The following is a 26,111-nucleotide window of genomic DNA, read 5'->3' as shown; positions in this document are numbered from 1 at the left end:
CCCTTCTACTTCAATACAGGTAGGTATGCTCTCTGATTCCATCGGCCCCTCTCTGGGCAGGTGGCAAGTGCTTATTTTCATGGTGAAACAGTCAGGGTAGAGATAAGGGAAATTGATCAGTTGTCCCAGTGCAGTGAGTGACGGGCTGTCTCACCTTTCTGCGAGCTCTGATTGGAATCTATGTATTTGTGACAGTTCCACCTTTAATTTGCAGAGCTGTTTAGGGAGGAGGCTGGTGGTTGGGAGAGGAGTGGAATCTTACTCGTGTGAATGGGGCCAGAGCATGTTTGTGGTCCAAAGAGAATTTTATCAGGACTCAGTGGATTTTAAGAGTTTTTGCAAGGATGAAGATTCAACACAGATATCAAGATAGTGATTATCTCCGAGGGGTGAGGACAGGATTCTATCAGGGAGGGGCACACAAAGGGCTTCTAAGAAATAGGACCGATAGTGGCTTATTTCTTTTTTTTTTTTAATTATTTTATTATCTTTGGCTGTGTTGGGTCTTCATTTCTGTGCGAGGGCTTTCTCTAGTTGTGGCGAGCGGGGGCCACTCTTCATCGCGATGCGCGGGCCTCTCACTATCGCGGCCTCTCTTGTTGCGGAGCACAGGCTCCAGACGCACAGGCTCAGCAGTTGTGGCTCACGGGCCTAGTTGCTCCGCGGCATGTGGGATCTTCCCAGACCAGGGCTGGAACCTGTGTCCCCTGCATTGGCAGGTGGATTCTCAACCACTGCGCCACCAGGGAAGCCCCTTATTTCTTGATCTGGATGATGAGTACAGGGTTTCCACTTAATTATTAGTTTTTAAAATGTTTTATATACTCTTCTTTTTGTATAAAGTTTTCCCAATTTAAAAAATTTGAGAATAAAACCCCCCACAACTTTACAACACTGCTGGAAACATATTCATGTTTCTTTTATTTTTCATTTGATTTAGGTGAGCATAGCCACCCCAAAGCAGAAGCCCAAGACTCCGTTGTGTTTTGGTGAGTACTGAGCCCAGGATGGGTTTTCTGCACACTCCTACAGCAGCTTCCTCTTTCGAGTGGAGACAGTCCTGTGACCTCATGTGACTTCTACCCTGTGTGTGTGAGTGACTGCTGTCCCAGCCATGTCCGTGGGTCTCAAGTGATACTCCTTTCCTTGGTCTCCCTGCAGAGATTGTTAACAGCATGAGACAGAGGCACAGGGGCCAGTGATGTCTCAGTTTTCCTGGCTCCGCAGGGCAGGGTGCTGGGTATCTACCTGAAGTTTTCGGGAACCTTCATCTCAGAGCAGAGTAATGGTGTGCTCAGGAAACGTGGAGACTCGAAGGAGTTGGGGGATAATAGAAAAGAAGGAACGTTCTGTTGAGAGTCTTGTTGCCAAATGAGTGACCGGTGGGAGTGACACAGGAAGCAGAGCCGCTCAGTGGAGGCAGGTCATTGAATCATCAGTATTTAATTGCCTTCTACTGCCTTCTCAGTGCTGTACTGGGTGCTACGAGCAGATGCTAACAGATAGCTTCTGTTGTCTATCTGGTTCTGAGTGGGAGCTCCATGAAGGCAGGGATGCTTCTCTGTTTTGTCTTTGCTGTATCCCCAGCACTTGTGTGGTTCCTGGCACACAGCGGGTCCTCACTAAATATTTGCTGAATGAATAAATGAATGAACTAAGGGATTCTCTGTCTACCCCACAATGCTCACCTCCTCCAGTTCCGGCTTATTTATGCCTGGAAAGTAAAATGGTCCTTTGAGCTGTCCCCTTTCCCAACTTCAGGTTGCTTCAGACTTCTTTTGTGCTCTTTCTCCCACTCCCTTTAAATATCATGACCAAGCTCAAACATGACTCTCAGATTTTGTGGTCAGCGGATCTTAAAAAAAAAAAAAAAAAAAAAAAAAAAGAACCCAGAAGTAAATTGTTGACTTTATGGAGTGCTCAGAGGAAAGACCAGGTTGAAAATGAGGTCCAGGTCACAGACTTGATGGCAGGCAAGCTTAGTTACATTTCTCAACCACAGACAAGGCCCCTAACCTGGGTCAGTTGTGCCAGTGGAAACTGGGAGCACTGGGGCCGAAATTATATATGTATCACCATGACTGTCAGTCTCTTGGCGCCTCTGAAAAGCTGTCCAAGCGTGTGTCTTGTGGATGGTGGATGAGCCGCCTCACTGCACAGCAGCACGTTAAGGCTATTGTTGTTGTCTTGTGGCCAATGGAATAATCCACACCTTTTAAAAATGAGAGCCCGCTGCTTCCCAGATATTCACGCAGGTGACTTTGCACCGTGGGAAACGTCTTCGTCTACGTGGCGGGGATCCTCCGCCCTGCTAGTTGAAGCGCCTTAGTTTTGTGGAGTCCCTGTGTTGTGTGTGTTCTGACCTGGGTTCTTCTCTCTTCGTCCCCGTGCCTTTTGCAGTCATCAACGCCCTCTCGCAGAGGTATTTTCTTCAAGCCAATGACCAGAAAGATCTGAAGGACTGGGTCGAAGCCCTGAACCAAGCCAGCAAAATCACTGTACGTATGATCTTTCTCCTTTCTGGAGGGAGTCAGGGCCTCTTCCCTGCACGGGAACGACCCAGATGGCGGCGGGGACTTTCCCAGGACCCTGTTCCAGACTAGTTCCCCTACCTCTTCTCACACCTTGGCTGACTAACCACAAGTTGAACTGAGAGTCTGAGTTTGAATCAAGTTCAAGGGGAAGTTTATGGAGTGTCCCCTTTGTGCTTCCTGGGAGGGCTCCTGGTCGGTCGTGGTTTGGGTCATTCTGGGATGCTGATTCAGAATGTGGCGGGATTGGAAGATGGATTGCTGACTCCGAGAAACAGAGTAAAGGAAACTCACATGAGGAGGGAAGTCAGAACTTTTTCCTGGCTTGGGGGAGACTCTTCTGACTTTAAGAAGCCACCTGGGGACCAGTCCAGGCCATCCACCGACCTGTCCTGGGGAAGCCTTCCGTTTATAAGCACCAGTTTACTGGCTGTTCTGTGAGGACTCTTGTTTTCCTTGACTTGGCTAACTCCTTTCTTAGAAATACAGAAAAAGAAAGGGAGATGGGTAGGGAGGAAGAGAGGGGGAAACTATGTTTGGGAAAAAACTAGACCCTTAACCGATAATACAGGCAGGCTTCGGGCATGCAATCCACGCTTTGCTGAAAAGCTTGATTTTCTGTAACATACAGTCAGAAATGCTTACATTCTAGTGACTTCCGGTAACAACCAGTCTGTGCTGGGGCAGATCATTCTCCCCGGTATCTCAGGGTTCCCGTGAATAAAGTCATAGAAGAAACCTGTACACTCTACCCAGCGCTTGTGATACCGCACCCAAGCAGAGTACAAAGCGGATTTGCTTGTTGGCTCGTTATTCTGATAAATGTTGGTAAACCTATGAAAAGAGAGAGGAATGGCGGGGTGGCATGGGGGAGGCAGCTGCTAACGCCCTTCTGCTACCCACATGTTTGTGTGTGTGGCTCTAGAATGCTGACTTTAGTAAAGGTTTTCTTCGTTCAAGCTGAGGTCTTCACCCTTCTGTGTCTTCCACAATTTGGGGAGTTTCTTTCACTGTCTAATACCTTCTTCTCGTTAAGTGTTTCCTCCCTTGGTCCTGCCTGGTGAACACAGCGGTGGCCTCTTTGCCTTGCTGTTGTGCCTTGAGTGTAGAGTTGCTCTAAGCGGCTAGTTCCCCGTCCTCTTTCCTGGCCCCACTGGACAGAAGTGGTAGGCGACAGGAGTGGGAGGGAGCGGGATGGTACCCAGAGGCCGGGAGTCCAGAGGCCTGCGGGGAGGGCACAGCCTCTGCAGGGGCTCCGTAACCTCCAGGGTCCTCCTGACTTTCCTTTGCTCCGTTTATACACCTCTTCACTCCTCCTGCCAAAGGTCCTGTGCGACAGAGGAAGAGGAGGGGTACCCTACTGCCTGATTACATGCATTTTTATCTTGGGGCACCTTGTGTGCAAAGTGAAGCATCCCAGGGGGGATGCAGAGATGAAAGGCACAGACAGCGTATCCAGTGAACCAAGCTTTCTCACGGGCCACATCCTTCACCCCTCACGTCACTCCTGTGAGACAGGTGCATTCACTGCCATTTTTAAGATGAGGAAAACGGAAACGAGAGTCTTGCCCCAAATCTAGAGTTTAGTAAATGGCAGAGCTGGGATTCAAACCCAGGACCTTCTGACTTCCAAGATCTCAAAGAGTTTATAAATATATGAAAAATGAGCAGCAGTTGTAAAAGAGGTTAGATTACACACCACTTTTATATCCATGGCTCCTTTTAGCCTTGTGAAAACCTTAGGTAGGGAGGGCAGGTATGATTATCTCTGTTTATAAACGAGGCAGTGGAAGTGCCTGGAGATCAGTGATCCTCCCAGGGTCAGGAGCCAATTTTTCTGCCCACAGATCACTGGTCATTTAGTGCTGGGTCTTTGAGTTCTTATGATTGAAGATAATGGTCGACATAATGGTATTTAAAGAATTGAGTCCGCTTGGAGTATCAGTATTCCTGTGTTAGTTTTCTTGGGCTATCGTAACAAACTGCGTGGCTTAAAGCAACAGAAACGTATTCTCGCATAGTCCTGAGAAGTCTGAAATCAAGGTGTCGGCAGGGCCCTCCATGTGCCCCCTGAAGGCTCAAGGGGAGAATCCTTGCTTGCCTCTTCCAGCTCCCAGTGGCCCCCAGCCGTCCTTGGCGTTGCCCAGCTAATAGCTGGACCCCTCCAGCTCTATCTCCACCATTGTATGGCCTGTGTGTCTGTGTGACCTCTCCTTTTAGGAGGACATCAGTCATTGGTCTTAGGGCCCACCCTAAACCAGCATGACTTCATCTTAAGTTAATTATATCTGCAAAGACCCTATTTCTAAATAAAGTCACATTCTGAAGTTATGGGTGGACAATTTTGGGAGACATTATTCAACTCACTAAAGTTTTTCAAAAGGGTTGAAAATTGAGCAGTAAAAGTAAAGCACAGCTTACCCCCGTTCCCTCCCAAGTTGGATTATTCCTTGTAGCAATCTAGCCATGCCTGGTGGGAAGAAAGATGAGTCCTTGCAAATTTCGTTTCACGTTGCAAATGGGAACCCTGTGGACCTCCCCCATCAGAGGACCCTCCACGGTGGGTAAAAGGGGTCCCACCTTTCATTGGGATTCTGGGAGATACACAAACCAAGAGGATGAACTTGTTTTCAAGATCTGGAGTGTAGTTATTGGTGAGTTTGCCCTCCACAGGCTGATTCAGAGTCTCAGGAAGTGGAAACAGCTTTGCAGAGGCTCCAGGTGGTTGGCCAGAGGCAGCCCACGATGCAGGGGCGTGAGTGGTGACAACCAGCGGTTCTCCGGGTGGGCTGACGGGTTGAGAGGCAACACAACAGCCAAGTCACCAGGAGTCCTCTTCTGGCCACCGTGAATGCTGAAAGGCCACTTCCCTCCTTCTTTGCTGGGTTTCAGGAATTCATTTGGGTCATTTGGAGGCAATTGTGTTGTTCCATGGTGATTATATCTCCGGACACCCCAGCACTAATCCACATCCCTAAAGAATTCTATCATATCAGGGCAAAACACAGAGAAATCGGAAAGGGTGGTCCAGGTAGGTAGGTAGGTAGTGGTGTTTAGCAGTGGGGCAATTACTTCATTTCAATGAGCTTTAGTTTACTTCATCTATGAAATGGAGAAAATAAAGCCTACCTGATAAGATCGCCTGAGATGAGAGATAATGCCGTAAAGAGATGCGTACTGTGCCTGGCACTGAACAGAGGCCCAAAGCAGTGGGAGCTGCGGTTGTCCCTCAGCCAGAAGGAAAGGACAAGGTGGATTTCTGGCCCAATCTGGAGAGGTGGTGGGCAGAGGTCACCATGATCTAAGCTGAGTGCACAGGCCAGGAAGAGGGGCCCTGTCTCCTTTCTGGGACCCCAGTGTCATCATTGATGGTCTTAGTCCTTTCAGTAGATGCCAGTGGGTGTGGCCCTTGGTCCCTGTCCTTGGCAGACAGAGTTCTCCTATGGCCCTGAGCTGTGAGCTCTTTTTTTCTTCCCCCCGTGGCTTGCAATAGTTTATTTTTTTTAATTTTTAAAAAAAATTTATGTATTTATTTATTTATTTATTTTATTTTTGGCTGCATCGGGTCTTAGTTGTAGCATGTGGGATCCTCTGCTGTGGTGCGTGGGCTCCTCGGTGCGGCGCACGGGCTTCTCTCTAGTTGTGGCGCATGGGCTCCAGAGCGCGTGGGTGCTGTAGTTGCGGCTCGCGGCCTTAGTTGCCCCACGGCATGGGGGATCTTAGTTCCCTGACCAGGGGTTGAACCTGCGTCCCCTGCATTGGAAGGCGGATTCTTAACCACTGGACCACCAGGGAAGTCCCTGAATTTTTAATTTTTATATAGTTTTTAAAGGTTCCTTTCCATTTGCAATTATTACAAAATATTGGCTATATTCCCTGCGTTACACAATATATCCTTGGGCCGTGAGCTCCTGAACAGTCTGTATTCTTAGGTCCTTCTAGCTCCCAGGGCTGTAGAAGAAGTGGAAAAGGATGTTAGTTTTTCTCGTGGTGTCTGCAGTTGCTTTCCTGGCAGATCCACACGGGGCGTTGAGTCCTTGTGAAGAACAGGCTTTTTTTTTTTTTTTTTTTTTTTAATTTAATTTAATTTAATTTTTTATACAGCAGGTTCTTATTAGTTCTTATTATCTTATACATATTGGTGTATACATGTCAATCCCAATCTCCCAATTCATCCCACCATCTCCGCTCCCCACCCCTCCGCCCCTGCTTTTCCCCCTTGGTGCCCGTATGTGTGTTCTCTACATCCGTGGAAGGACAGGCTTTGTGGTGCTGTGGGTACTGCATCGGCAGCGTCAGGGGCTGGTCTCTGTCTAGGTATTAATCGGCGTTGGGCAGATAACTGGACTACTCTGGGCCTCTCTTGTGATGAAAAATTTTCCCGTATAAATGAGAAACGGACAAGGAGGAAGAAAAGCGGCAACATGAACGAGGATAAATGACCTCGGGTTGGGAGGATGTTCAGGACTGCAGCAAACTGAAGAATCCGTTCCCCATCCTTAGAGCGGACAGCTGCTTCACTGGAAATCAAGATTTTTACGTGAAATATCCCAGATTTTGACAGCAGATTGAAAAACACACTGGATAGGACAAATGAAACACAGTTGGGGCAAGTCTACCTTTGGGCCACCAGTTTGCAACCTGTGGTCTCAAACTTGCCCTAAAAATTCCGTGATTCTTTCATCAGCAGTGGTGCTCGAACTCCGTCACGGAGAGGTGCAAAGTTAACTCGTTCCGCAGAAAGGGCTGCATTTGTAAATGTTAGCACCATTTATAAAAAGTTACTTAGAATATTTTGACAACTAAAATACTTTTGTATTTTTATTCATATCTCTAAAGGGTTGAAATTTATATCCTCTATCATTTGATGACCGTGACAACTCTATGACTATGTCCCTCAGTTAGTGACAGGTCAGGAGTTACACCCCAGGCCCTGGGGCTCCAGAGCTCATGCTCCCCGAGTCCTGTACCATGTACCACAGGCAACTTACCCACTGCTGAGCGTGCTTTCTCCCGTCTTTATGTTCCTGGCTCCTTTTCGTCCTCCAGGCTACTGTTTCAGCATCCTCTCCCCTTGGAGACCTCCACCACCCACACCAGCCACGCCAAGCATTCCATTTCAGGTCGTTCCCCTGCTGCTGTCAGTCTCAGCTCCTGTTTATCATCTTCATGGCATTCGCCACGATTTGGAATTATTCTGATTGTCAGTCTTGCTCTGTATTTTTGGTCAGTCTCCCTGATCAGCACGTTATGTGGTGTGAGGGCAGGACATGTGTCTGTGTTTGCTGGTTTACCTTTGGTCTCTAGCCAGGCAAGGGCTGACTCATAGTAGGTGCTCAGTACATTTGTTGAGTGTGTGTGCGCGTGTGGTGGGCGTGGCTTGCTGAATTCCTCGTATACAGGTTTGGATGGATGGAAGGGTAGCGGGGAGAGGGGCGTCGTGCTATAATTTCGTACATTAGCTTTCCTCCCCTCCCCCCTCCTGCTGTTGCCTCCCCACTTTTCCTAGGCCTTCTGTTCCCTGTTAACTGTTCTGTCATTCTTCCCAGGTACCCAAAGTTGGGAACCTGCCCCTGACGACCGAAGTTCTCAAGAGCCTAGCAACTCCTCTGGCCCTAGAGAAGAAGCCACAGGTGGCCTACAAGACAGAGATCATCGGAGGCGTGGTGGTACACACGCCCATCAGCCAGGTGCTGGGGCCTGGGGCTGCCAGGGGGTGGAGGGGTTCGGGGGTGTCCGTGGTGTGTCAGTGACATGACAGAAGGGCTGGACTGAGGAAGGGGTGAGGGTAGTGGAGCCAGTGCACATGGGGTGGTCAAGAAACTACCGGCAGTGCAGAAATTGAGGGCACCGCATCTGAAGTTCTGTGGCAGTACGGCTCTGCATCATCCACGGGGACCAGCACTTGTGAACCCCGTGAGAAGTGGGGTCGAGGATGGCTGGAAACAAGCCCCACTGTCCCTTGGCCTCGTCCGGTTTGCGTTCAGAGTCTTCCCTTTCTCCCGGGTCTGCCCAACCTCCCAGCCTTGGTCTGTGGACGCACCCCGTACAGTGCCTTCCCGGGGCAAAGCCAAAGGTTTTTTTTTTTTCTGGTTTCTTTCTTTCTTTTTTTTTTTTTTAGCATCTTCATTGGAGTATAATTGCTTTACAATGGTGTGTTAGTTTCTGCTGTATAACAAAGTGAATCAGCTATACATATACATATGTCCCCATATCCCCTCCCTCTTGCGTCTCCCTCCCACCCTCCCTACCCCACCCCTCTAGGTGGTCACAAAGCAGCAAGCTGATCTCCCTATGCTATGCGGCTGCTTACCACTAGCTATCTGTTTTACAGTTCGTAGTGTATATAAGTGCATGCCACTCTGTCACTTCGTCCCAGCTTACCCATCTGGTTTATTTCTTACTTGACTGCCATCGTGGCCCAAGAGGAAGAGATGATTGGCCGGAGAGGGTGGGGTCAGGGGTGTGGCTGCGTCAGGAGGGGGAGGCGCTAATCCTGCAGCTGTTTCCTTGTAGAACGGTGGGGATGGGCAGGAAGGGAGTGAGCCCGGCTCCCACGCCATCCTTCGAAGGTCTCAGAGTTACATCCCCACGACAGGCTGCCGTGTCCCCACCGGGCCCCCCCTCATTAAGAGCGGCTATTGTGTGAAGCAAGGGAATGTGGTGAGTGTCCGTGCGGGGGCTGGGAGGGGGTCTTGGGACCCCGGCAGCCAGTGGGTGTGGGCGAGGCGGAGGGGAGGGCAGTTTGCAAGGAGGAGCGTGGAGCCAGCCACGCCCAAACCGCCCAAACCAGGGAGAGGCTGGGGTGGGGAGAACTCCCGCCCCGCAGCTCGAGGTGATCCGAGGAGTCGCCCCATGAGAAGTCCTTGCCCCTGACCCCCAACGTGGGAGCCTGGCTTCGGTGGGGCGGGGTCCCCCGGAGCTTAGAACCAGAACGCACCCCCGGAAACGCTGGGAACTCTTCTCACATCCGGCTCTTTACCCTTTATTTCAGCGCAAGAGCTGGAAACGACGCTTCTTTGTGCTGGACGACTTCACCATCTGCTACTTCAAGTGTGAGCAGGTTTGTAGTCACTCTGGGGCCCGCCTGAGAGGCCGTGCAGGGCAGAGGCACAGGAGTCGCACCCACGTGTGTGTGTCTGAGCAGAGGTGTGGGCACACAGCCTCCGGGGGTGCTTGTGTCTAACCTCCGTCCGCCTGGTGTGCGCATCTTCACGGTGATGTAAAGTGGCCTTAACTCCCTGCCTTCGTGGTCAGGGCCACAGAGCATCTTCTTAGATTTCTTTCCTCTCTCGATTATTTTGAGACCTTGTCTTGTTTGCGACCTGGTTTCAACCAGTCATCTCTGATGATGATGGCTCCTGGTCTGGGCGTGGGGCTGACAGCCTCATGCACTCCCTCTGTTTCCCCCCCAGGACCGAGAACCACTGCGTACCATATTCCTCAAGGATGTTCTCAAGACCCACGAGTGTCTGGTCAAGTCTGGGTAATTGTCTCTGCTTATTCTTCTCTGGTCAGAACTCCGTGTGCCCTCTTAACTCTTTTTTTTTTTTTTTAAACATCTTTATTGGAGTATAATTGCTTTACAATGGTGTGTTAGTTTCTGCTTTATAACAAAGTGAATCAGCTATACATATACATATGTTCCCATATCTCCTCCCTCTTGCGTCTCCCTCCCACCCTCCCCATCCCACCCCTCTAGGTGGTCACAAAGCACTGAGCTGATCTCCCTGTGCTCTGCGGCTGCTTCCCACTAGCTATCTCTTTTACGGTAGTGTATGTAAGTCCATGCCACTCTCTCACTTCGTCTCAGCCTTAACTCTTCTGTTACTCCCCTTCTGAGGCTCTATTCCAGAACCTTCTTCCACGAGCAGGAAGATGTTGTCTCCCTGACATCTGTGGCTGACTCTCCACATCCGAGCTGCCGCAGCTGTGAAGTGGCGCTGGGCAAACCCACCCTCTTCCCATGCCCTTACTCTCACTCCTGAAATGAGCCTATGTGATACTTTTCTGATGGAGAAAAAGGAAGGATATAGAACAAAGGAGGGAGAGGTGCTTCTCAGTTGTCAGCTGCTCATCTCACAGGAGGACTGGGCTTGGAGGTGGAGGGGGGCTGTGCCCTTAGTCACTTGCTTTTCAGTGCATCTGCTCAGACCCCTGTGTTATGCCAGTGCCTCTGCCCTGAACTTGGTATGCCTTTCTCTTCCCCTCATTTTGACAAAGTCCCTGATGTCTTCTTAACACGAGGCTGATTCACAGCAATGCTCTTGGGCAGGATGAGGAAGTATTTTTAATGTGTTCCTCTTTCCACTAGGAAATGGTCACCTTTCCAGTGCCACAGAGCGTAGGACGAGTTTGGGACCTGGGGCCTCTTCGAGGGCTCTCCCATATCCGACACCCATACAGGTGCCCCTGGAACCAAACTTTAGAGACCCAAGGGCATCCGGGCATCTAGCAGTCCTCCTTTGGCCCTCAGTCTGCAGTCTGTAAGGGTGTTATATTGAATCTCCGTCCCACGGACTGTGCATGCAGAGCCTGCGTCCCCAGGGAAGCTGTTGGCAGCAGGCTGACTGTTCTCACATGAAGACATGGGAGGGTCTTGCATGAAAACGAGGTGTTTTGTGGCCCAAGGAAGCAGGGACTGTCGTGAGCCTTGCAAACGGCAGTTGCAGAGTATGGAAGATTAGGGAAGTTCCCATGGACAAATTATCATTCGTGAAAGGTGCTACAGATGGAAGTTGCAGCAGTGTGGCTCCAGAGGTGACAGTGGGTGGAGGAGAGATGGGGCTTGTTCCTGACCCTGGAGGCCCGTGCAGGTTGATGGGCGTATTGGGGCAGCTTAGGGAACCCAGATAAGGTTCGTTCCTAAGAGCGCTTTGCACTTTGCCTGAGCCAGAGTCAGACTGAACTCCGAGGAATAGAATTGAGGGAGTTGAAGATCCTCGGGGAATGAAGTTGCTGAGGCTCTGCAGGTTCCAGGCATGTGAGACTGGGGTCTCCCAAACCCAGTCACGGGGGTCAGGGCATCTAAGTAGTCAGTTAACGTTTTGTTGAATTGAATTGAGTTGAATTAAAAGGCGACATGTAGCCTGAGAAGTAGATATGAAAAGGGTGGGGACTTCCTCCCTGTTTTGCTTTTACCTCCTCTGTAGTAGATTGCATGATTGTGCTGTATGTGCATGAATAGTTCAAAAGTTTAAACCATCTTATCCAGAAAGAAGAGCCATCTCCACTCAGATACTCAGAAAGTAATTATAATAGCTAATGAATACATTTCAAACGGCCACTGTGTGACATTCATTGTACCAGGTGCCTCATATAACTTATGAGATGCCTTATATAACTTATAACTGATCTTTGTGGTAAGAAGCTTGATAGAGGAGGGCTTCTGATTTCCATTTTACAGTTGGGGTAGAAAGGCTCACAAAGTTTTAAACATATTCCTAAAATACCTTTTCCCAGTGGAGCCAGGATTGGGCCCCAGGTCTGTCTGAGCCCTGATTGCTGTCCCCGCCCATGTGGGTCTTTAGCCTCATGCTCCTCCTTTGCCCAGGAGCCCATGTCACTGGCAGCGCACCTGCCGTTTCCTTCCAAGTCATGATTCCTGAAGCCAGCCCTGCCTGTGATCAGTCCTTTCTTTCTTTTTCTTTTTCTTTCTTTCTTTCTTTTTTTTTTTTTTTTTTAATTTTTTGACCGTACCACATGGCATGTAGGATCTCAGTTACTCAACCAGGGATCAAGCCCGGGCCCCCCTGCAGTGGAAGCGCAGAGTCTTAACCACCGGACCGCCGGGGAAGTCCCCCTGTGATTAGTCCTTTCTTGGAATTATTCTAACTCTTGGCATATAACACGCAGTCTGACATCTGACTGTGTAGTTTTGCTTTCTTATGTTCTTTCATGGGTAAGGAATTGGATCTTTTACTCCTTATATGTTCCCCACAGTGACTGGATACACAGAGCAGGCATTTCACCCTGTAAATAATTTCGGCCGATTGGAGGTTTGTGGTTGAGCATCAGCTCCCTCTCGCCTTCTTCCTTGCGGAAGCAGGGTCCCTCTTCCAAACCTCGCACCCAATGGGAAGCATCTTCAAGTGGTCGCCTCTCTCCTTCCCTCTTTCCTCTCGAGCATCCAGTCCCCTCCTGAGAGCAGGGGTTTGGTGAAGCTGATGCAGCTGCTGTGTGGGTGGAGAAAGGCTTTGGAAATAAGAGATTCAGGTCCCTTAGGAGAGGCACCTGGTAGTGGAGTAACTAAGAGCGTAGACTCTGGAGTCGGACCCGGTTTCAAATCCTGGCTCTGCCGGTTCCTTACTCCGGTGCCACGGACACGTCACGGAACCTCTCTGAGCCTGGGTGTCCCCATCCATAAAGTGGGGAAAGTCTTAACTGCCTCATTGGATTGTTGGGAAGATTGGATGAAATAACACATTAAAAAACACAAAGAACAGATTGGTGGTTGTCAGAGGCGGAGGGTGGGGAGTGGCCGAAATGGGTGAAGGGGGTCGAAAGATACAAGCCTCCAGTTACCAAATCAGCAAGTCCTGGGGATGGAATGTACAGCATGGTGACTGAGGTTGACAGCACTGTATTCTATATTTGAAAGTTGCTAAGAGAGTAGATCTTAAAAGCTATAATCTCATCACGAGAAAAAAAATTTGAGTGTTACGAGGCAGTGATCATTTGCAGTGTATACAAATATGAAATCATGTTGTACACCTGAAATGAATATACTGTTTTTTATCTTACAAATACACCGTTATATGTCCATCTCTCAATAATATATATGTATATAAAAATATATATATTTAATGGAGCATAATGGACATAGAACAGTGTGTGCTTGTGTATATATATAAAACCAATAAAATTTTCATCTACTTGACCCTCAAATAAAAACACTTGAAACAGTACTTCTCACCAAGCACTTTGTATCAGTACATCTCAGCCACTAAAGAAACACACGGTCGTAGACAGTGTGGGGTGCATGTGAGGCAAGAGATTTTGGAGGCCAAGGAGCTTTGTCCTGTTAGAGCTGGTGGTGGTGTGTATTGGGGAGGGGGATCCATGGGGATGGTTAAACCACTGGAGACCCTCCAGGAAGTGAAGCTAGAGGAAACCCTGTAATGCCGTCTGAGGCAGGGCAGCAGGAGGAATGGCCTGTGAACCCCCTTTTTAGGGTAGGGGGCACGGGTACCTGCCTCAGGGTGAATCAAGTCCTCAACGGGTGACCAGCAGGCCTGGTAACTTTCTGTCTCTTTCTCTGTCTAGCGATCTGCTGATGAGGGACAACCTGTTTGAAATAATAACCAGCTCCAGGACCTTCTACGTGCAGGTAAAAAGCTCGCTGCCAGAAGACGCTGACGTTCCTTCTCTGTGGATGGTGTACTTGTAGGCCTGCCTTTCCCTTTGCTTTCTCTTTTATTTTGTTCGAAGTTTCTAGGTGGTAAATTTAGCCCCCGATAGTCAGTCCGAGTCCCATTTTATTCTAAACAGGATGTTTGCCAAAAGCTTCCCAACCGTAAAATAATAAGGGCGGGTTGAGCCGCTACACTGGGGAATGTGAGTTTGTACCAGCTGCTCGTAGCTGCTGGGCGCCAGCTCAGCAGAGAAAAGGAGAACTGGTCAGTGGTTTCACTTCTCCCTTGGAGGGTATTTATAAGTCCCGTCTATGTGCGGACAGTACTGTGTGACTGTGTGCGGAAGGACAGAAGCACAGAGGGCCCTGTGCGGGCACCAGGTGCACAGCCAGCTGCACAGAGAAAGCCATTGTTTGGGCTCCGACGGTTCAGCTCTCAGAAGCATCTCCCCTCCACCCACAGCCTTGGAGTTCTCCCAACTCCTTCTCAAATCATAGGAGCTAGAAAGGCAGATTTCTAGCCTCTAGCACGGCCTAGACTTTCAAGGCCAAGTCCTTGCTGCAGCCTGCCTAGCCGTCCACAGAGCGTGCCTTGATCCCTGCAGCCTCGCGGTGACGGTGCCCGTCTAGCGCCAAGACTGCCATGGAGTGTGTTGGTTGAAATGTGGGGCTCCCCGACCAAAGCTTCTCAGGGTTCCCCACGCACTCCCCCCTCAACACCCTCCCTTTCGCGAGGTCGACCCTCACCCATTTCGTGAGCAGCAGGTCCCTCTGAGCGGGTCCCCCTGCCTGAGCCCAGCAGACATGCTAGCAGCCTGAGGCGTCTGTGTGTTCCGTTCATTTAGACAAGCATCTGGGAAGAGCTGTGGAAAAGTGCTGCTGGGGCCCTCGAGCAGCCTGCACTGCCGTTCAGGGACATGGTTGAGCGGTCGGTGCCCCAAAAGAGTTTCCAGTTCTTGGACTTGACAGATAGTGGTAGAGCCTCCTCAGGGTGCCGGGTGTTGCCTCATCCTGGGGACCCCGCCTTCAACAGAACGGATCCTGAACCCGAGGAGGAGATAGTCAGGTAAACAGGCAGTTAGAACAGGGTGCTGAGGTGGGGAGGGCGTGTTGGAGAGATGAACACAGGGGAGCTTCCGGGGCAGTGAAGCTGTCCTGTGTGATACTGCAGTGGCAGATGCGTGAAATCGAATTTCACAGCACAGAGCATAAACCTTTAATGTATGCAAATTAAAAAAATCATTTAGGAGGTCAGGTGATCCTAGCATGGCATGCAGAATATGACCAAAGAACCTCAATGTGTTACAAGTATGAAACAACCTCACTCATGGGGGTGGGGGAATAAAACAACAAAAAACAAAACAAGAAAACAGTGTGAGAAGGGCTACCCTTAGAGTGAGCAGTGGTTGCCATGGGAACTCCAAGAAGGGTACCTCCCCCCAGTCGCAGGGAGTCAAGGGAGGTTTCCTGAAGGAAGATACGCCGAAGCCAAACCCTTGGAGGAAGAGTGGCCCAGGCAGAGGGAACAGCAAACCACAGGGGTTAAAAAAGCTTGGAGATGAAAGGGGCACAGGTGCTGGGAAGCTGATATGGAGGGCCCGTGGCCCGTGGGCCTTGTTCAGGAGCTTGTATTTTATCCTGGGAGTTAGGGTCCTTGGAGGTTAAGCTAGGGGAGTGACCCAATCAGATCTGCCTCCTAAAAATCCCACTTGGGCCAGTGACCTAAGAGCCTTGTTTTCCTCATCTGTAAAGTGGAGATGAGAGCCCTCAGTCCCGGTCCTGTTGATGGGATGCTGGCAGTGAATGTCCTGTCCAGTGCAATGGAGGGGAGGACAGGTAAGAAAAGGGTTAGACAGGAGCCAGGGAGAGCAGTTGGAAGGCTGTTGAAATGGTTTCAGTGAGGGATAAAGGAAGCCTGAACTTGGATGGATGGAGAAAAGTGGAAACATTTGAAGCTATTGATGAGTCCTTTCCAGGGCTTGAGAGTTGATTGGATGTGGGGTGAAGGGAGCGATTATGCTGGGGTTAAGAGTCTAGAACAGAGCCTTGGACTGGAGATAGTGATTTGGGAAACATGAACGCCAACCAAAAAAAAAAAAAGTTCAGAAGACACTGCATCATTGGCACGAGTGTCTGCACATTGACCAGAACCTTATCATCATTTATGTCCTACTTTGCCATCTGCTCCCACATTTCTAGGATAAAAGAGCACTCACATCCCCCTGAATAAATAAATGAGCGAATGGACAAATCTGTGTGTAGCACCAAAACTCAGAATAGAAGGTTGGAGAAGAGTAGAGATTAAAACTCTTTAAGAATATGTATTTATTCATTTAAAAACAACAACTATAAACTCATTTATGTTAACACAAGTAACATTTAATGAAAAATAACGCTTTCTAAAACAAAAAAGCAACAGGAGTAGCATTTTTTTTAAAAATATAGTTTTGCAAATCTCTTGAATGGCTGGTTTATTAGAAGACAGCAGGATTCTCATATCTGCTTCTGCACTCAGTCTGTGGCCATATGTTGTTTTGATGGAAGAGTATGAAGAAAATCTGGCCCCGCAGAGACATGTATTTGGAATAAAGGGATATTTTAATAGCTCTTTCAGATAATTGTGGATCTTCTTTGATTCTATACCGAAACTTGACAAATCGTAGTTTCTTAATGTTTAGGTGCTGTGTGGAATCAGAAGCTGATATCAATAAACCTTCATACTCTTACATTAAAATCCATTGGTCAGTTTTGCACTTTGAATGGATCATATGTGGCAGGGCTGTATCTAAAGGTGGGATTGGTTCTTGGGGAGAGGTAGGGGTTATTAGCTTGTTGGAAAGGGAGGGCTGCAGAGGTTGGGAATAAGATTAAGACGGAGATGCCTAAAGCTTTTGGATAGCTGCAATGGAAGTAACCAGAGGTACATATGGGAAGCCTTTTATTGATGGCCCGTTAGAACTCAGTGCTTGAAACCATTGCAAATGTTATGATACCGGGCTCATACCAGATCATCAAAGCTTATCGGACTGCAATAAAACCACAGACTGCAGTGACTCATTTAATACCCTTTGTTCCTCTCACCTCAAAAACTGCCCTCAAGGACAGAAACCCTACTTTTCCTTTTGAACCAAGCAGCAGAAACATGTACACACTTAAGCAGACCAGGAAGAGACAAAGGTATAAGCTTGGCACTTCCCTTCTTGTACTATTGAGTTTCAAGGCTTTTTTTTTTAGTCTCTTAGTAATTCACCACAGGGTGGGTGGATTTCAGCTCTGTGTTTTACTGGTTCATGGAGCTACCTTTGTGATGTGGTTTTAAGATATTTTTGAGTTTTTGATGAAAGCTAAGCACAGGCTTTCCATAAAAGATAGATATACACATACACTGTAATTTTTGCATATAATTTTTGAGGTTTCACTTAATTTCTGTTGCCAGTGGAGTCCAGTTCTTAAAACTACTAATAGAGATTTAAACTGTGATCTCAGTAACGTAATATCCTATTTCTTCTCATGTGGGATCAGTATCTGCTTTTCTCTTTGAATAATATATATATATATTTTTAAATACATTTATTTATTTTATTTATTTATTTTTGGCCGCGTTTGGTGTTCGTTGCTGCGCACGGGCTTTCTCTAGTTGTGGTGAGCGGGGGCCGCTCTTCATTGTGGTGCGCGGGCTTCTCATTGCGGTGGCTTCTCTTGTGGCGGAACACGGTCTCTAGGTGTGCAGGCTTCAGAAGTTGTGGCACGTGGGCTCAGTAGTTGTGGCTCGAGGGCTCTGGAGAGCAGGCTCAGTAGTTGTGGCGCAGGGGCTTAGTTGCTCCGCCACATGTGGGATCTTCCCAGACCAGGGCTCGAACCCATGTCCCTTGCATTGGCAGGCGGATTCTTAACCACTGCGCCACCAGGGGAGTCCCTTGAATAATGTTTTAAACATCAGTGAACATTAAAATAATGTTTACTACTGTTTATTATCCTCATGGCTGGGTTCACTACCTAGGTTATCTGACAGAAAAATGTCCTTAAACGGAATTAGAGCATTAAGGAAGAAATGTAATTAGCATACAATTTCCGTCTCAAATACTAAATGTTTTAAGAAAGAGATTTAATTGTTTTCCCCATCATATTAGCAAAGATTTTTTAAAAATTGTAATATTTAAAACAAAAAAAAAATTTAAAAATAAGAGGGAATTCCCTGGCAGTCCAGTGGTTAGGACTCCACACTCTCACTGCCGTGGGCCCAGGTTCCATCCCTGGTTGGGGAACTAAGATCCTGCATGCCACGCATTGTGGCCAAAAAATTAAAAAAAGTTTTTAAACTGTAATATTTAATTCTAACACGGGTGCATGTAGTATACATACATATATATATATATGTTTAAATGAAATCTGTATTATTGACTAGAAATCACTCTGGCCATATATAAAAAGAGCCTTAAAAGCACTGATACTCTGGGACTTTCCCGGCGGTCCAGTGGTTAAGACTCTGCACTTCCACTGCAGGGGGCGTGGGTTAGATCCCGGGAACTAAGATCCCACATGCCATGTGGTGTGGCCCCCCCCCCCAAAAAAAAAGCATGCATACTCTTTAGCAACTTCCCTGGGAGCTGAAGAATCTTAAGTATGAAAAAAGCTTTATACCCAAAGATGTGAATAGCAGTACTGTTTATATTAGAGAATTGGAAATGATCTGAACGAATTTTAGAGGATCTGGATTCTTGTGTTTGAGTTTCCAGCTGTTAAGTCAGGTGATTCCCAGTGTTCTCTGATTCAGGATTCCTTGCCAAGTGGAGCTGGGGTGAGCACACCTAGGCTGGTTGAGTGATTGCTCCTAGAGAAGGAGTGAGTGTTTGTTGACTGTCTCAAAGGACAGTCAGATAGGTGGTCTGTGGCTTGTGGGTGGGGCGTTTTTTGCTGTGGTGATAAAAGGACTAAAAGTAGCTTAAAAAGCCCTGGAAACTGGCTATTGGACTGTCATCATGGGGGTCTTGCAATCTGTTTAATGAAAATGTTCCATCTCCTGTGTGATGCGGGAGACCTTTGTCTCTCCCTTAGCTCCCATCCCCGTCTTTCCCTCTGTCTTCTCACATTTCCCCACCAAATCAACTTCTGTTCCCCTAGAAGGAAAATCTGTAAGAAATGCTTTTCTGCTGATGGACAATTTAATTGCCACCGTCTCATTCCAATTCAAAATAGCCTTTCTTCTCCCCCAAATATGTTATCTTATTTGGGTTTGTTTTTTTTGTTTTTTTTTTTTTACAGAAGTTCCCTTTACCTTTTGCTCATATTATTTTAATTTACTTGACAATGACAATAATTTACATGCAGAGGCTTTTTACATACTGACTTGATAAACGCCCCCCCCCCCCCCCACCAGAGTTGCAACTTGCTGTCTTCTACATTACTTTTTGTTTCCAGGGTCATCTCTATAATGTAATTGACTAGTGAAGTAATTAAGAATTTGAATATGACTTTCTACATAAATTAAGAAGCATGCTGTAATATTATTCTGCTTACAGTTGAAAAATTTTTTAATTAGCAAAGTATTCTTTTGAAACTGAGATTGGAAAATGCAATGTATAATTGGTCACTTTATCCAGAGAAAAGCAATACAACTAAGGTGAACTGAGATATAATACAGTTTTACTTTAAATTTCCTAACTGTAGAAATAGACATTAGCATTTATGGATAATATTATTTATAATAGAAATAATTATTAATATCTTTTCAAACAACCCAAGGAATCTGAGAGACTTCAAGAAATATAGACATGTGTACAGAAATCCTTAAGAAGGCTGAAAAGAATACAATAGAAAACAGGTAGGCAGTGAAGACCTGGTCACCGTCCCGTCTGTAAGCCATTTTATGGGGCTGATAAACAAGCATATGAAGAAAAAGTATGTTATCTTATTTGATCCCAACAATTTGATCCTTTAGGTAAGAATTATCCGCAGTTTGAGTATGAAGAAAATGAAATTAAAAAGTTGTAGGGAGAAGGCAGCAAACACATTTATAATATTGGAATTTAAGGCTTCATCTGTGTCCCTCATATAATAACAACAACAATAATGACTAATATGAAGCCCTTTCTGTGTATCAGGCACTTTCAAACTGCTTTACCTAAATGAGTTCATTTAAGTTTTCCCAGTAGTTCTACTTGTGGAACAGGTTAGCTAGCCCTGCTCTCAGTAAAATACCTTCTGGAAGAATCTTGGAGACCGTGTCCTGGTTATCTTTTTAGACTAGGGATGGATTTCTCTTTCTGGGAAACCACCAGGTTGTCAAGTAACTGGGAAAAGAAAAGTCCAGGGAAGAGAGCGGGCAGGTGAATTTGCAGCTATGGTGCGTGAGAGGGGTCTTCTCCTGGGGCACCGTTGCTGCCTCTCTTTGGCCCGGCGTGCCAGGGTGTGAAACTGTTCCCCTTGTAAGTGCCCTGCACACACCTAACCAGGGACGGTTGGTTTGGGGACAGGATGGGGTAAGCATGCAAATTTGAGGGTTTTAAAAAGACTGGTCATGTATTACCTTGATATAATGCAAAGAGAAAGAATCATTTTAGGGAAGGGGAGAGTGAGGGGTATATGTGGAGAATTTTGCAGGCCAGCGTGTGTGGTGTTTGCATTCATGTATGCACGGGCATGCAAATGCACTCTGGTAATTTTGGATGGCTCTATCAGGGGAAGGTGCAGGGCGACAGAGAGAGGTTAACTAATAAAACGTTTCTGGAGGTCAAGGCTTCATTCAATCTTGGTCCCATCTCTGTGCCTGGTACCTGATGTCACGTGTCACCCTGAGTAAGGCCTCAGTAAATGTTTGCCAGGTTCACTTGGATTCAACTCCTGTAAAGCTGGAAAGCACTGAGAATTCCCAGGGCTCTACCTACTGTGGCTTGGCTTCTGATTTTCCTCTTTCTTCACAGAGCCGCTGCTGCCCCCTTCTGGGGTTGCTCGGTATTTCTGGGGGGAAGAACTTTTTAAGGCCTCGGCTGTGCCCTCCCTACATGTTGGTGAGCTTGGTGCTGCAAGTCTAGCAACTCTTGAGGCCTGGATGGGACTCAGGACAGACCCAGATCACTTGTGCTTTGCGAGAAGCCCTGTTCCTGGAGAAACCACCTGTCTGGGAGGATTTGCAGAGGATTTGGTTTTAATGGAACTGGAGCTGAAAGTGGGATCATTTGTTGGGATAGCTGTGGTAGAAGGATGACTGCACTGGGTGTCAGGAGAACTGGAATCTAGACCAGCCCTAAACCTTGGGCTCTGGCTTTCTGGGCTTCATTTTCCTTTTCTGTAAAACGGGGGGTGAGGCCAGGCTGATTGTGTTCCAGAGGGGGTGAGGGACTTCAGTAGGGATGGGCCTCTAAGCTCTCTCCCTCTGTCACGACCTCTGCCCTACTTTGAGCCCTTTTATTTATGGGGTGACAAATATGATTTTGCTGGGGAAAAAAATGTCCTCAGAAGTCTGAAAGCCACTGGCCTGGATGGTCTCTGAGATCCCTTCCAGCTCTAATGGTGTGATTTTATGAACTTAGAATTCAGTCACAGGCGTGAAAGCTGAAATCACAGCGCCAGACGTGTCTCTGTAAGTGTGGTGGGTGTTTTGCAGGCAGACAGTCCAGAAGACATGCACAGCTGGATTAAGGAGATCGGGGCAGCTGTCCAGGCCCTCAAGTGCCACCCCAGAGTAAGTCACTTCCTTCCTGTCCGCAGTCACTGTCAACCTCGTGATGAGTTGTCCCGAGTGGGTGGGTTTTATTTGGTGATGTGGGGAAGCAGCCCGGTGCCCAGATGCAGCTGAAGCCCCGGGCTGTCTTGCTTGTTTTTCTCTTTTGACTGGTTTGGGTACAAATTTTTATTTTTTTGTTTTTTTCAGTAGTTGGAGGAGGTGAGGTAGGGTTGGATAGAGAACCAGAGCTTCCCATGTGTCCTGCACATCTCCCTGCCAGGCAGACCTTGACACTTCTGGGGTGAATGCCACCGGCTATATTTAATTTCTGTAGACGTGTGTCTCTGGGCCTGTGAGGTGGTGATCCTGGAGGGGGTCCTCTTCCTGGGACCTTGGGATAAACATTGTCAGGAAAACTCTTACTTTCCTTTTTTCCCCGCCTTTTATTTTTGTAGGAAATGTCCTTTTCTCGATCCATTTCTTTGACCCGCTCTGGAAGCTCCAGCCTCTCAGGGGGGCCCAACTCTGTCTTGTGCAGAGGGCGGCCGCCTCTGGAGGAGAGAAGGGCCCTCTGCAAAGCCCCCTCCGTGGCTTCCTCCTGGCAGCCCTGGACACCTGTCCCCCAGGCTGGGGAAAAGCTGCTTCCCACTGAAGAGACTCCTGAGGACTCTTTGTTCATGCCTCGACTTGGGGAGAGCAGTACTTCCGGGGTGCTGCCCAGCTCCCGGATAAGGCACAGATCGGAGCCCCAGCACCCCAAGGAGAAGCCATTTGTGTTCAACCTCGATGATGAAAACATACGGACCTCTGATGTGTGATGAGGCGCAGTGCCCAGGAGGGAGGGGGAGGACTCAGACGTCCAAGGGGCCGTGACTCAGTTTCTCCACCTGCTGGAGGACAGTCAGAGGCCTTCCTGGCACTCACATCCCTGTGGAGCTCTCTTGGGGGAGGGGAGCATCAGCTGGTTTTTTTTTTTTTTTTTTTTTTTAAATCAATGCAGTGTTTTTAATTCGGGAAAGTCACTAGGTTAGACCTGCAGGCTTGCTCAGTGGGGAGCGGGGTGCCTCTTACTTTGACTCTTCCATGGTCCACCTGGTGAGAGGAGGTTGGAAGTCCAATTTCATCCCTAACCAAGTTTTAGTTCCTTGTCCTTGTCTTATTAGTTTCTTCCCTTTGTTTTCAGGCCGGGTGCAGAACCTTGAGGCCAGTCATCTGGTTTTATCCTATTCCTGTTCATTGGCTGAAGTTTGACTGTGAAGTAGGAGGGTGGGAACTAACCCAACTGAAACTGGGGGAAGCGGTGGGGGACACCCAGGCTCCAGCTTGGCCGGGATACATTCTGAGCGAAGGTGTTAAAATCTGGGTGCTGGTGGGGGGGGGCCCTGAATGTCGACCAGGGCAGATTCCCCCCTCCTCCAGGGGACCTCCATCGGGGAAGAAATAGGGACCTCTTGTAAGGAATGGGAGAATGCACTCCCAACCCCAGTGCATCAGCCAGTTTTGGGAATTACTCTGTTCTCTTTGAGATGTTCTTTGACCCCAAATACTGTCCCCGTGAGAGACAGACCTACCCACCCTGTTGCTGTGTCAGGCCCTTAGGATGGGTTTATCAGTGTTCAGTGCTGAGAACAGAACAGACATTGCCCTTGATAATGGCGTTACTTGGAATGTGTGGAGGGTTGATGAGTGTATGATAATTCACTTGTGTGATACATCAAATCTGTATTTTAGAGTTTGAGAGTTGCTTTAAAGCAGGTGCCGGGAAGAGATGGAGTTTAGTTCATCCAGCTAAAAATTTTTGATCCATGTTTTCCAGACAGAAGAAAAGGTCTCTTTTCGCAAAGACAGATTATCTTGGGTCCTTGCCTCTCAGCTCTTCTTTCATGGGCCGATAGTAGTCTAATTTTAAGTGCTGTATATTGTATACCTTGGCAGATTTGCTTTCTTTCTGTTCTTTGTGTTGCCCTTTGGATGATGCCTCGTGTCTGTACTTGCATGATGAAATCTTGTCGTCTGACGAGGTTCTACGTACTTAACAGTGAGGAGGTAACAAAGATAATCTTGAGAGATATTTATATCTTTAATAAAATAGAAACTGTGCAGAGAAACATTGCTTTAGAGGCTATGCATTGCTGGTTAGAGATTTCCCAGGTAGAAGAGCATAGATTGTATTTCCCATCCCGTATTTTAGGATGTACCTTCTTCCATTTGACAAGAGATCCTATTTCCAGGGTCCCTGGGAGAAACTATCTGTCCAGCTCATGTGGTGAACTGCTACCAAGGTTCCCTAAAGGGAGGGAGCTTAACTCAATTCTATCTAGAACTCTTTATCAGCTAGATCAGTTAATTTTGTCTTTAAATTAAGAATTAACGAGTAGAGGAGAAGACTGTGATCAGAAAATCCTTAGTGGCTTGAGGGAAATCTTCTGTTTGTTTCGGGCAGTGTAGTTTCCTTGAAGTCTGTATCAGGTTGAGAACTTTTCTTGACCGTACTGCTTTGGAGGTAACTTTCACTTAAATTGTTTGCCCTAGTGGTCCTGGTATAAAAAAGGAATCTACTCTAGATTTCTCTCTCTCTCTTTTTTTCCCCTCTTTTCTGCAGCCTCCTGTATACTTTTGTCCTTAGAAATCCCTGGTTTGGAGATTATTTATTTATGAGTGATCAAGGTGACAACATACTTCAAGTAGCCTGATTTCAAGAAGCCATTCCCAATTCTTAAAGTTCTTTGTCTCAGGTTTCATCTTCAGATTTTCCTCAAGAAAATTCTTTGGCTAGGTGAAAGAAAGTGCACAGAGATATGGAACTAACAAAGATAAATTAGGAACTTTTGAGATCTCTGTAAACATTCCCTAACTCATGGAAAGATGTCATCTCTTGGTGTTTAAGTTGTGAAAATCTACCCATTTCTTCCTCTTCTAAATAAACTCTCTGCTAGATTACTACTGCTACATTAATTGGCCATTATGGTAAGCTGATCTGTTTCTTATTCAGTAAGGTTTATTTTGAGAATGTATTAAATTAAACATACTTATAAATCCAGATTGTATTATCATAATAGAGGGGAAACAAGGATTCTAGTTGGCAGATACTTGGGAATTCCAAGTTAGAGCGTTGTTAATGTAGTTCCAACACCAGATAAATATAATTATCTTCAATGAAGCTTAGAGGCATTCTCATTGCCAAATCTTATTTCAGAATTCCTTTTGTGTTCATATTTCTTAGCTTCTGGTTAATTTCACGTCACACCTTTTAATGTCACTACACATGAGAGCCAAAGATGGTGCATATACGACCAAAGCATTTGGTTTCAAATGTGAAAAATGGAACCAAATGGAAAAAACAAAGAGGGGATGCAATATCGATTAGTAGTTAAGTGCATAGGCTCTGGAATAAATCTGTTTGTTTTGTTTTGTTTTTTTTAAAAAAAGGAACCAAAAAAGGTACTGCATTTTTTTTGTGTGTAAACGTTCTCTGAGTTGTGCTGTTTTCATAAGACTTTTGACATGGTCTTGACCCACTGTGTGTAACAATTTCAGGTGTCTCCCCATAGGTGAACTATTATTGTCCACTGTTCTTGAAAGTTAAGGAATTGCTTGCTCAGGGTCAGCTGATGGCTGGTGAACGTAGTTTGGCCTTTTGCATTCTGTGAGATGACAGTCGTACTAAGGTGTCCATCAGGTAAAGCGATCTCAGGTGAAAATTGCAGAGTTACTCATCTGTTTCTGAGTAGAATGCTGAGCTCCCATGAGAAAGAGTCCAACTGCATAGTTCACTTGAAGCAGAAGGTGGTTTGTTTTTGTTTTATTTTTTTCCCCCTGAATGTAACTGTGCTCTGATATGGGCTAAAAGGGTCCAATAAATAAGTGGCAGATTCAGTAGTTGAGCAGTGGGATTTGATATGTTTGTTTTCACTGTTAACCAGATAAATAGGCATAAGGAAGTAGCAGAGTTTTGGAAACTGAGTTTCCCAAATCAGCTTTGTTTATAAACTTTGAACATGTCAGAAATGGACAGATTTATTACATCTTTTCTACCAATGTCGCTTTTTTTCCTTACTCCCTTTTTCTCTCTGTTACTGCCTGCAGTAGTGAATTACAGTCACTCATGCTCGGTAGAGTTTGAATAAAGCGAATATTTGGCCAAAAAACATACTGTTTGACCCCTTCCCCCACTGCTCCCCAAGGTGTAGCATGATTCCGTGTTTTGAACCAGTATGTTTCAGCTGTGAAATGCACTGACTGTAGGCTGAGCTGAGTGCATGCAAACTCTTATGCTTCTCATTTTAAGCGATCTCCTACTTCGTATGTAGCAAAAAATAATTTTCTAAAACTGTTTTGTCGCTTGTTTTGTAATAAAAACCACGTGAAATACTGAAATAAGGTGTGTGTTTTCCTAACTCGGATCGTCTGTCCGTGGGTGGGTGAGTTGTCAGTCTGCCCCGGTTCTTGGTGTTCTGAATTTCACGAGGTGGGGAAGGGCCGGGACGCGGGGCGGGGTGGGGAACGGGTGTGTGTGGAGAGGGCTGCCAGGTTCTGCCCCTTAAAGTCGGGGGCTGAAGGAGGC

The 26,111-nt window shown here is 47.0% G+C and overlaps 1 protein-coding gene across 2 annotated transcripts in view; it reads left to right on the top strand.

Moving 5' to 3' along the window:
* Nucleotides 1-25,927, top strand: part of PLEKHA2 (pleckstrin homology domain containing A2) — a 56,384-nt gene extending 30,457 nt beyond the window's left edge. For both annotated transcript variants that reach the window (XM_059909400.1, XM_059909401.1), the window contains exons 4-12: nt 941-989; nt 2,401-2,498; nt 8,081-8,221; nt 9,048-9,194; nt 9,526-9,594; nt 9,947-10,017; nt 13,797-13,860; nt 21,488-21,565; nt 22,003-25,927. In XM_059909400.1, the coding sequence (XP_059765383.1) occupies nt 941-989; nt 2,401-2,498; nt 8,081-8,221; nt 9,048-9,194; nt 9,526-9,594; nt 9,947-10,017; nt 13,797-13,860; nt 21,488-21,565; nt 22,003-22,365 (1,080 nt within the window). In that variant the 3' untranslated portion in view covers nt 22,366-25,927. The remainder of the gene's footprint in view (nt 1-940; nt 990-2,400; nt 2,499-8,080; nt 8,222-9,047; nt 9,195-9,525; nt 9,595-9,946; nt 10,018-13,796; nt 13,861-21,487; nt 21,566-22,002) is intronic.
* Nucleotides 25,928-26,111: the final 184 nt, after the last annotated feature.

This window comes from Balaenoptera ricei, chromosome 21, assembly GCF_028023285.1.
Source record: "Balaenoptera ricei isolate mBalRic1 chromosome 21, mBalRic1.hap2, whole genome shotgun sequence".
NCBI lineage: Eukaryota > Metazoa > Chordata > Mammalia > Artiodactyla > Balaenopteridae > Balaenoptera > Balaenoptera ricei.
The sequence above is the reverse complement of the archived record's forward strand: the minus strand, read 5'-3'. Positions and strand labels throughout refer to the sequence as shown.